At 51.5% G+C, this 11,585-nt stretch overlaps 1 protein-coding gene across 1 annotated transcript in view; it reads left to right on the top strand.

Annotated features, from left to right (window-relative positions):
* The window catches only part of ARHGEF18 (Rho/Rac guanine nucleotide exchange factor 18), a 92,892-nt gene that overhangs the window by 74,850 nt on the left and 6,457 nt on the right, over positions 1 to 11,585 (top strand). The window contains exons 16-22 of the mRNA XM_019667652.1: positions 1,545 to 1,662; positions 2,504 to 2,752; positions 4,242 to 4,318; positions 5,771 to 5,949; positions 6,789 to 6,880; positions 10,004 to 10,186; positions 11,494 to 11,575. Of these exons, the coding sequence (XP_019523197.1) occupies positions 1,545 to 1,662; positions 2,504 to 2,752; positions 4,242 to 4,318; positions 5,771 to 5,949; positions 6,789 to 6,880; positions 10,004 to 10,186; positions 11,494 to 11,575 (980 nt within the window). The remainder of the gene's footprint in view (positions 1 to 1,544; positions 1,663 to 2,503; positions 2,753 to 4,241; positions 4,319 to 5,770; positions 5,950 to 6,788; positions 6,881 to 10,003; positions 10,187 to 11,493; positions 11,576 to 11,585) is intronic.

Below are 11,585 nucleotides of genomic sequence, written 5' to 3'. Positions count from 1 at the left end.
ACACACACACACACACACACACACACACACACACACACACACAGCTGTTTGGAGATCTTAAAATTAAGGTACCTGTAAACCAGCGATTTTCACATTTTATTTCTGTTCTTAACCATGAATTAATTCAAGAACATGTCAGTGGACTCTTCTGGAAAATCCCAAGGTGTAAAAGCAAAGCAGACCTAGAGCTTTGTTCCCTGACACACCAGGGTGGCCCCTAAGATGCCCCTGCAAACCCCAACATGGAATCCGCTCACCATCATTCCTCAGATTGTTGAGGTGACACAAGTATCATTTCAAGGGGCCACCCTGCCCTGGGAACCATCCCCTAGGGAGCCCATCCACTGTGCCTCGGACACTTCAGCTGATGCATGCCTTGCTCTAAACCTTCATCCCCTCCCTTTCTCCTCCCCTCTCTGGTCCTCATATGTCCCCCAAAGCCTGTGGAATGACCCGTACCCATCTTTTGCCTAACAGTGTGTGCACACTGAAAACTCAGGACCAAAACGCTTCACCCAGCCTGAGTCAGCCAGGTTGGGCAAGGCTGTCCCAAAGATGCATCCGGTTGAGGCTGCCAGGCTCTGTCAGCATGGTTGTATGGCAGCCCCGGCACACTTCATTCCAAAACAGTTCCATCACCTGTTGCCTGTACCCCGAGGACTTTATTCTGAAGTGATATTCTGTAACTAATGGTCTGGAGTTCAAATGATGCATTTTAAATTTCACTCCATTATCATTGCAGTGGATGGACGCAAAAGGGAGAAGGTCACTTTAGGGCCTAAATTCATTGGTAGTAAGCAGTGGGACAGGCCACCCGACGTCATGAGCCTAAAGTACTTAGAAAGTGGGAGGGTTCTGATGAGATGAAGGAGACAGTTTTGTCCCCAGAATGTCACACATCCCACAGTGACTCTCCTGGTCCTCTCTGCGATGGCTGGCATTCTTGAAATTCAGACGAGAGTGATGGGAGCAAAAAAGCAGAGCGTGTGGTGTGCCCTGGAGAGCACCGGAAGCTGCTCTAGGCCCCCGCCAAGAAACGGCTTCAGAATGACCGCTTCTTGGGTTCTTAGCTAGAGGTGTGTATCGGAAGCCTGCAGGGAGCCGGTTCAGAAGGCACAGGGCCCGCCTGGTTCTGGAAGGCCCAACAGCCGTCAGTCCGGGTCAGGATCTTCACACACATAAAGGTGCACTCATGTGCACAAGTGTGTGTGTGTGTGTGTGTGTGTGTGTGTGTGTGTGTGTGTGCGCACATGCGTGTGCATCGTGCAGTTCTCCGGGTGGTTCCCGTGGCCGTCCCCTGGCCAGTTGTGGTTGCTTCTCTCCTGGTGCCTCGGGGGCCACCTTTACAGGCCAGACTGCCTTTGCTTTTGTTGCCTTTATGTGTACAGCGGTGATCCCTGCTTTTAAATTTCTGGTGAAGCAGCAAAGGTCCCCATGAGCCATAGAGGAAGGAGCCCCCAACCTCGGTATCTGGCCAAGTTAAATTCACTGATTTGGCAGGAGGTAAGATGTCAGAACAGCATGGTTTTGTTTTTCATTTTTAGAAAATCGGCAACTTTTCCATTGTGCGGCGGCTGGGCGTGCAGGAGTGCATTCTTCTTGTCACTCAGCGCATAACCAAATACCCCGTGCTGGTGGAACGTATCATCCAGAACACGGAAGGTACAGTCGCTGCCTTGCCCATCGGTGCTTTGGGTGTGGTCTCTGTTGTCCTGTACCCTATTTTAACCATGCGTTGGATATGTGCTCCTCTATGATTTGCCCTTGGTTCTCTGGATGCTGCTGGGCTCGGCGATCATTAACTAAGCTGTCACCATGCAGAATCATTGTGGGGGTGCTGGGGCTTCCAGCCAAGAAAGATGGGAACGGGGCTTCACTGACTTGCTATTACCCCAGCCCCTGGCACAGGCTGGGCCATAGCAGGTCAGCATCTAAGGAGTGGATGAGTGATAGAGCAAGTGCCCTTGTTGGGTCACTTCTGAGTGATCCAGATAGCCAGAGATGGCTCCCATGTTTATGAGCAGTGCCACAGCATGGAGGGCAGAAGAGAAGGGGCACATGGCCCAGCTGGGAGTTCTCAGAGGCCAGGGCAATGCTGACCACACCTCCCTTGTGTCCAGGGGATTTGGGCAATGAAGGGCACACCCCTGGAGAGGGAGGAGCCAGCTCTTGGTAACAGCAGGAGGCGGAGGGAGTGTTAGGGAGAGCTGGAGGGCGCAGGGAGTCTGTTAACCAAGGAGTGGCCATTACATTTGTCACTGAATTAATTGCACCTTAGCTTCTGCATTCAACAGAAGCTCTGTGTTGGTAAAAAAAATGCTGGACTGTTGCATTTATTTTGGAGAAGCATTTATATCTGGGGAGATTCAAGTTGGAAGGCAATTCCGAGGGTCCTCTGAGCAGTGGCCTCAGGGAACCCACCTCAGACCCCGTTGTGTGCCCACCTCTGTCATGTTTGTGAACGTGGACACAGGAAAGCGCTAAAACTCTACTGTGTTGGCAGCTGGCTCCGAGGACTATGAAGACCTGACCCAGGCCCTGAACCTCATCAAAGATATCATCTCACAAGTGGACGCCAAGGTCAGCGAGTGCGAGAAAGGCCAGCGCCTCAGGGAGATCGCAGGCAAGATGGACCTGAAGTCCTCCAGCAAGCTGAAGAACGGGCTGACCTTCCGCAAAGAGGACATGCTGCAGCGGCAGCTCCACCTAGAGGGCACCCTGTGCTGGAAGACCACATCCGGGCGCTTGAAAGGTGAAGCTCTGCCCTTGGCCCCCTCTGGAGGGGGCCTGCTTGGATCAGTGGCCCCTTCTTGGATTGATACCACTATCTAGAAGTAGCGGGTGTCCTCTGGATCCATGGGCACTATTTTGGGTTTGTGGGTGCCAGCTGGCGCAGAGCCGCTGCTTCATGGCTGAAAGGAGTTGTGTGCTGAGTCAGGATGAGCATAGGCAGCCACTGTGTAGTGAGAATGAGACCCCAGCCCCCTCCTCTTCCAGTTTCTGAGGTGGTGTGGCGCACACTGAGAGGGCCACTGGATGAAGAGAGCACGGGGAGTCATTGCCTTCTCAGCAGAATCCCAAAGCATCTTGAGGCCCCAGGTTTCCGAAACAGCTGTAACAGCCGTGCCTACAGTGGACCTAACCACTGACAGCCCGGTGTGGGTAGAAAACGCCACCCGAACTGCCGACTTCAGTGTCCCCGAGCATCCCAGTCACTGCTCAGGGTGTGCTCCGATCCTGGCTTCCAGAATCCATGGTGTAGTCCAGACCAGCGAGCGCTCGGGACTCATCAAAGTCTCCTGTCCATTTCATGAGCCTCCGAAACGTGCTGACCTGTCCACTAGCATCGGCATCTTTAAAGGTCTTTAGGGGAGTGGCCAAATCTTCAGGTGGCCAAATGGCAGAATGTGTTTGTTTATTTTGCGTGACGTGTGCCCTGCAGATACAGTTCAACACCTCCTGTGTGCCAGGCCCCCAGGCGGGTGGAGCAGGCAGAGAGAGAAAGTAGTAAACAGAAAAATAGCAAAAAGCACGGTAAATGCTTTTAAGGAAGCCAGCAGGCTGCAGTGCAAGAGCATTACCCCAAAAGAAGGCATCTGGTTGAGATGGGGTCCGAGGAAGCTCCCGAGAAGTCAGTGTTTATGCTTCCTGCGACATGAGCACTCCTGTTGGAAATGCAATTCACGATTTGCTTTTCCAAGTGGAAAAGCTCTGCCATGCGGGTGGCCGTGAGATGTCCCTACAGGGACAAGGCACCCAATCTGCTGCCACCAGGAAGCTTGGGCACGAGGAGGCAAGAGCATGTCCCTCCAGTAGGAGGCAGGATGTGAGCGTCCAGCGGCTCAGGTCCCAGGTGACCGGGGGGCAGGAAGAACGGATGGTGATGAGTTCACCTTTGAGAAATCACAGTGAGAGATTCTCAAAGACCACACCGAGCCGGCACCATTACAGCAGGAGAACATCAGGGCACAGTGGCCTGGCAGCGAAGTGGGAGGTGCTAAGGGACCTCCAAGAGGAGACTAGTAGTCAGTGTTAAATGGTGAAACCCGGGGAGGTGGTAGGAAGGTGAGAGGTGAAAAGAAACACTTAGGCTCATGCGGAGGCGTCATGGTGCTGGGCTGAGAGTGACGGGAATCCCCGTGGTGCTGATGGCCTCCTGGGGTTCCGTGTCTGCCCTGCTGCCCAGCACGACCCACGTGGCCATATCCCCCCATACATTTCCTCCTGTGCTCGCTCCTTAGACGTCCTTGCTGTCCTGTTGACCGACGTGCTCTTGCTGCTACAAGAAAAGGATCAGAAATATGTCTTTGCTTCTGTGGTATGTATCCCCCTCTTCGTAGAAGGGCTGCTATAAAGCTGCCTGCACAGAAGGCGGCTGGACGGTGGGGGCGGCCAGTGGTGCTGCATCAACGACAAGTTGGGAATGGTACAGAACAAGGCAGCTAGAAAAGCACACCTGGGTAACTTACAGATGTGCTTGGTTGTTCTGGGTCCTCCCAAAGGCCAGAAGGTTCCAGCAAGGCAGCAGAATTATCTGAGAATGGAAACAGTGGAATTTTGCTGTCTAGTTGCCTGACTAGGCTTCAGGGGCTCATGCTAACATCCTCTCCAGTTTCCGCCTCTGCATTTCTGTGGCTCTTTCTGTCACAAGTGCTCAGGTTCTCCCAAGCCCCAGCATCCTGGGCAGGGGAGCCCCTCCATCCCTCCCAGGACACGAGCTCAGGCAGCTGCCATCCTGCCTGTGTGCTGTCACCATGTTGACCCCACAGCATGCTGGTCCCAGAACACCCTTGTCATGGGAGCCACGCCTGCCGTGAGCTCTCATGAACTTGGAGTCAAGCTGGGATGCCAATCATCCCTCCTGGCCCGTGTCCACTGGGGATGTGGCCTCCCCTGCTCACCTAGGTGACCCCAGTCCTTCAGCTTCTAACAGCACAGAGCTCACTGCAGAGGTTGGGTGTCAGGCCCTCCCCCCATGGGTACCCGCTGCTGAGGGGCTGAAAGAACTGGTTTGCCTCCAGCTTCAGCTGGCAAGGACGGCAGCCTCTGTGACTAAACTAGAGACCATGTACCTTTCCCAGACATTGTAGAGCTTCTCGAGGTTTCCCAGCATCGCAGACAGGGTCAGGCTGCTTCATCAAACCATTGTCTCGTCTTGACGCTAGCACACCCGTGTGATGGGACGCGATAAGCTGCTAGGCCATCTGCACCCTGTGTCCCCACACGGTCGTCCCCGTGCGTGTCTGTGTCCTGATCTCGTCTTGTAAGGACACCAGTCATGTCGGATCAGGGCCACCCACATGGCCTCGTTTTGCCTTAATCACCCCTGTAAAGGCCCCATCTCCAAACACAGTCACATCCTGAGGTCCGGGGGGTGCAGGCTTCAACATAGGAATTTGGGGGGAGGGGACATAATTCAGCCCATAACAACCAGTTAAAAATGTGTGTTTTACTGGTTCATCTGGAGCATATCTCTGGGGGACACACAAACTGGGAATACTGATTGGCTCTGGGTGTTTGGGCACAGTGTCAAAAGGAAGAGTTATTTGTTATTATATACTATCTACTCTTGCTTCTTTTGAGTTTTGTACCATGGACATTCGTTACTGATCGTAAAACACATTTGCTTAAGCATGTCAAACGGACACATGGCAATAGTATCATGTTTCCTCAGATGGTAAAATATTTCTGCTTTGAATTGTTTGTAAATGAGTGGGGCACCCTGCAGTAGGGTAGAAGGTGACCCTCCCCACCGTGTTTCACCCCGCAGGACTCAAAGCGCCCCGTCATCTCGTTACAAAAGCTCATTGTGAGGGAAGTGGCCAACGAGGAGAAAGCCATGTTTCTGATCAGCGCCTCCCTGCAAGGGCCCGAGATGTATGAGATTTATACCAGCTCCAAAGAGGAGAGGAACGCCTGGATGGCCCACATCCGAAGGGCTGTCGAGAGGTGAGCAGGGCCATGTGCCTGTGTTCCCTCTACTGGCCGTTTGCCCTTGGCTTTGATGGTTGTCACATTGGCGGTGACCTTGAAGTGCCTGAAGGCGCCGGAGGTGACAAGCAGACAGGAGACCCTTTGCTTTTCCTCTCTCTTTCCACCTTGGTGCTTTGTCCATCCTTCATCTAAAGGAGAACAGATGGCACCATTCGAGCTCCTTCTGACAACAGCTCAACCCGTCAGATGTTAAAAGGGCCCCGATGTCTCTGGCCAGGGGACATAGGGCCAGGCAACTCGAACCTCCTATATTGGTGGGACATTCCACCTGACACACAGGTTGTCCCCGTCCCCCCAGTCCTGGGCCAGACCTGTTGGAGCAGGTCATGACATCCTGTCCTTCCTCCTTGGGCCAGGGGACCCTTCAGGACCCCACCCCAGTGGCTCTGAGTGATGTCTGGCTCCCTGTCCACCTGACAGACAGGAAAAGGTGACCTGGCCCCATGGCCAGCCAGCTTGGAGCTTCCTCCATCCTCAGCTTCAGCTCTGTTGGGCTTGCAGCCTCCTGTACCCAGCAGGTCCCCAGGAAACAAGCTGTCCCCAGTCTCCTCCAAGTGGTGACCAGGCATTTAAAACCTGTGGCTGGTTACATCCCAACCCTGAGACTGGATAAATGCTAATGCTGTCTTTCTCTTCTCCCTCCTTTTCCTCCTGCACCATTAACAAACTAAATCCATCACAAAATGAGACACTCTTAGCAGCTGGTTTTGCAGACAAGCCTCTCAGTGCCCACATCAGAGGTCAGGCAGCCCAAGAGGCATTTTCACCCATCTGTCTGTCCCCTGTCCCTGCAGCTGTCCGGATGAGGAGGAGGGGCCCTTCAGCGAGGCCGAAGAGGAAAGGAAGGTGGTCGAGGCCCGCGCCATGAGGCTGAGGGACTTCCAAGGTAAGGGCAAGTCAGTCCAGACCTCCGTGCCCACAGATGTGTCCCCCATGTGGTGGTGACCAGGCATTTTGCTGTGGGCTGCCTCATGCCCTGCAGCTCTGTGGAGCATTTGCAGCATGAAGCAGTGGTCTTCTGGAGGGCGTGTGGGAGAGGAAGGGGTGGCACTCGGGGCCCCTGAGCCCCTTCCTAACACAATCGCTTAGCCCCACACACTGCTCCCTTCCCCTGGTCCTTGTTCAGGGAGATGCTCGATGTGGGTGTCGCAGGTCACATAACAGCACTAGCACAGGACCCCCACAGCCTCCTAGAGCCAGGCAGACCAAGACCAGCCCTGGCTTTGTGGCCAGGGATCTCAGCTTCACACCATATAATTCATCCTTTTAAAGTATCCTATGCAATAGCTTTTATCACACTATCACAGCCCCTACCAAATCAATTTTAGACCATTTTCATCGCCCAAAAAAGAAACCCTGTCCCTATTAGCAGTCACTCCCCATTCCTTCCTCCCCCAGCTGCTGGTAACTTCTCATCTACTGTCTGTCTCTATGAATTTGGCTATTCTGGAGACCTCATATAAGTGGAGTCATGAAATATATGTCCTTTTGCATCTGGCTTATTTCATTTAGCATGATATTGTCAAGGTTCATCCTCGGAGAAGGTGTCAGCTTCCTCCCTTTTTACCGATGAATAATATTCCATTGTGTGGATGTAACATATTGTGCTATCCATTCTCCTTCCCAGTTTTAACAGCATCCTGTGAGATTTCAGCAAGGTCATTGCCAAGAACAATTCCTAGTACTTTATGATTTCTATCAGCTTCCTCTTCCCTCTCACTAACTGCATTGTTTTAAGTTAGGTAACATTTAAGCATTAAATACATAAAATCAGGTAGTATATACTTTATTTCTCTTTGTGGGGAGATGCATGTTTGAAGGTATTAATAAAAATGTCCAAAAGGAAGGGGGAAATCCCACTGGACCCTGGAAGCGTAATCCTAACACAGTCTTCATTTCATCCCATTCTTACTCTTTCTTTCCTCCGAACGGTAGTGAAATCTATGTCCGTCCTACATGGATACCACAGTGACACAATAATAATGCCCATTCATCACTCATTCCCAGCAAGATTCTTAGTGAATTAGAAATACAAAGATATTTTCTTTATCAAGATATTCTTTCCCATCTTTGATCAAAGACTGAACTCACCCTAACTTTGAAACATCCAGGACACTCCCATCAATCAGGAGCCAGGCAGGGCCACCCACCCTTGGTTATTATCTTCCTCCTAGAATTTCCAGCCAGGGTAGTATGGGGAGAAATAGAAGAAAGATATGATTGGAAGGCAGGCAACAGAATTATGTTTTGCATATGACATGACTATTTGTCTACAAAATACAATAGAATCAACTGGAAAATGATTGGAACTGGTAAGCGTGATTAATCATTTAGCTGAACGTAATGTAGCTCTACTAAAAATCACCAGTGAGAAGGTCTAATAAAATAAGTTGCAGTCACAGCAGCCAAAAAAGCATAAAACCAAGAAACTTGTAAGAAGGAGTTTGACCTAAAGGATTAGAAAACTATTGGGTTGTCGGAAAAGTCATGACACATGTTTGCGACAGATGGCACTAGTTCACTTTTGGAAGTACTAGAGTCATTCGCATCTATGTTATTGCTATGTCATTTGACAGCTGACAGTTCTAGCTTCATTCTAAAAAAAAGATTGAGCAATTTGGTTGAGTTTTGGAGATTTTACAAGTTGAAGATGGAAGACCAAACTGTGCATTTTTGCCATATTCTACTGTTTTACTTCCATAAAGGAAAGAACACACGTCAAGCTTATGAAAAGTTGCATAAAGTTTACCGTGACAATCCTCTACAAGAATGTCAGTGCCAACGATGGTTCATGAAATTCCATGCTGGTGATTTTGATCTCAACGACGCTCTTCGGTCAGGGAGGCCCACTGAGGTTGATGATGACAAAATAAAGGCATTGATCGAGTCAAACCCACGTTACCCGACACGAGAGATTGCAGAAACATTGAACATCCATCATTCAAGCATTCACGACCACCTGAAGAAGCTGGGATACGTAAACAAGCTCGATATTTGGGTTCCGCATGAACTCAAAGAAGTTCATTTGATGGTGCGTCTAAACATCTGTGATATGCTCACTAAACGTGAGGAAAATGATCCTTTTTTGAAGCGACTGATAACTGGTGATGAGAAGTGGATTGTTTACAACAATGTGGTGCGCAAATGGTCTCGGTTCCGACGTGATGATTCGCCTCAAGTGACATTGAAAGCAGACATTCATCAGAGGAAGGTTATGCTCTCAGTGTGGTGGGATTTTAAAGGTGTCATGTTTTTCAAGCTCCTACCAAGGAACCAAACAATCAATTCGAATGTGTATTGTCGGCAGTTGGACAGTTTGAATGAATCCATCATTCAGAAATGTCCAGAGGTTGTTAATTGTAAAGGAGTTGTGTTCCATCACGACAACGCGAGACCACACGTGAGTTTGATCACCCGTCAAAAATTATTGGAGCTTGGATGGGCTGTGTTGCCACACCCACCATACTTGCCTGACCTTGTGCCATCAGACTTCCACTTGTTTCTCTGTCTTCAAAACTCCTTGCATGGTATAACATTCAATTCATATGAGGCTGTAAATCAGCACCTTGTTCAGTTTTTTGCAAATAAAGACAGGTCCTTCTACGAATATTGAATTATGAAGCTCACTGAAAGATGGCAAAAGGTTATTGAACAAAACGGGCAATATATCATTGATGATCTTTGTTGTTTATATAAATAAATGACCTTTGAAAAACATAGACAAAATACGTCATGACTTTTTACGACAACCCAATAAGACTTACAAAGCTTTCAGTTTGTCCCCAACTAATAAATCAGGCCTGTTATAGTCTCACCACACCCCACTGTGTTTGATATTTACAATTGGGGGAAGTCATCAGAAGGCAGGGCCAGGCCCTCACCACTGCCTCTCAGCAAGTTTGGATCAGCGGGGATCCCTGAGGCCAGCCCCACCCTACAAGGGCCCCCCAGCACCTGCAGGCTCATGGGGAATGATCCCAGACAACAGTGACACCACGTGGCTTTGCAGAGCGACTGAACCTGAAGGACCAGCAGATAGCTCAGAGCCTCAGTGAGAAGCAGCACATCTACCTGGAGATGGCTGAGATAAGCGGACTGGAAGACTTGGCTCAGTCGCGACTCCTCTTCCGAGGAGGGGATCCCTCAGAAAACCTGCAGGGGGAGCTGATCCTCAAGTTGGCCATGACTGAGAGTAAGTAGCCGGGCCCTGGTGTCCTCATAGGGCGCTGCCCCCATCCTGAGCCACAGTCCTGCCTGGGTGGCCTCCTCAAGGGACCCTAGGCCAGGCACACAACCCAGTGTGACTAACTCGCCATCCTGTCTAGGGCACGCTTCTTTCTATCTAGGTGAGCAGCCATGCGCCCGAAGCAGCGCTGACCTCCCCCCCCCCCCCCCCCCGCCCCCCCTGACGCCTGCTAGAGCCGGAAGGTCCTTAGACATGACCTGGTGCAAGCCCCTCATTGCAGACTTAAACCTCCTTCTCTCATATTCGACAGACTCCTTCCAATCCTGCCTCATGCGAGGCACCACACTGGGACCCTGGGATCTGGAGTCAACCGAGATGGCTTCCTCACATTCAAGACATTCCTCTTCTTTATAAGAAGTGGATCACTTATGATATAGCCAGAAAAATGCACACAGACAGTTAGTGGGTCATTTCAGAGGGCTTCTGGGCCCGAAGCCACCCTGGGCCTGAACCGCATACCCAGTGGGAAGATGCACCAGCAGCCACGGGAGGGCGCTAGCCAGTAGGTGGCCTGCCGCCCGTGTACACCCTGCCCAGACCGGCTTCACCGAGCAGTCAGGGTCTACACCAGAGCCCCTGGCAGCCTCCATGCAGCTGCTGGGCCCCGTGCTCACCAGGGTATGTGTCAGGCCAGGTAGCCAGTGTTCATTCGGTCCAGGAGAATGGCAGCATCCCTCTTTTCAACAGCAAACAAGACAGACACAGCCCCTGCCTCCAGAGCTTCCCTTCAGAGTGAACAGAACAGAGCAGAGGGGTCCCATGTGGACTCTGCCCCTGCTTTGCCTGCCACAGCCATGTTCTCCTTCCTCACGCTTCTCCAGTGGACGTTGTCCTTGGCCCCAAGAGGCCCTCTCATGTCCTGTGCCTCGGCCTGGAATGTTCTTTCTGCTTCCTCTCCTGACCAAAGTCTGTCTGTCTTAGAGTGCTTTGTGTGACCAGCCCTGTACCCGAGGCCACCGACATTCTGTATGACCGTTGTCACAAAAGCAGTGGCCACACCAAGTTACCTACTAGACCCAGGCCTAGGACACCTGTCCACATGCTGCCCCAAGGGCTGGCCTCCTGCAGACACAGACCGGCCTGACCTGGTCGCAGTACCTGTGCAGGGAGGGCACAAAATCAGAGTCACCCACTTCAGGGGATTGGGAGGGGGTGACCAACACCCCACAGACCTCTGCACTGGGCCCTGCAATACCCTGATGCCCACAGCGTGGCTCCGAGGGTAACTGGGTCCCTCCTGTGTCCTTTCACAGTTGAGGACATCCAGAGCCTGATCTGTAGGCGGCTGGGCAACACCAACAGCCAGGCGGAAGATGGAGGCGGTTCCATGGGCCTGTGCCGGAGG

Source organism: Hipposideros armiger, unplaced genomic scaffold (assembly GCF_001890085.2).
Source record: "Hipposideros armiger isolate ML-2016 unplaced genomic scaffold, ASM189008v1 scaffold_502, whole genome shotgun sequence".
NCBI classification, from domain to species: Eukaryota; Metazoa; Chordata; class Mammalia; order Chiroptera; family Hipposideridae; genus Hipposideros; species Hipposideros armiger.
Note: the sequence above shows the minus strand (reverse complement) of the source record. Positions and strands in the feature narration are given on the sequence as shown.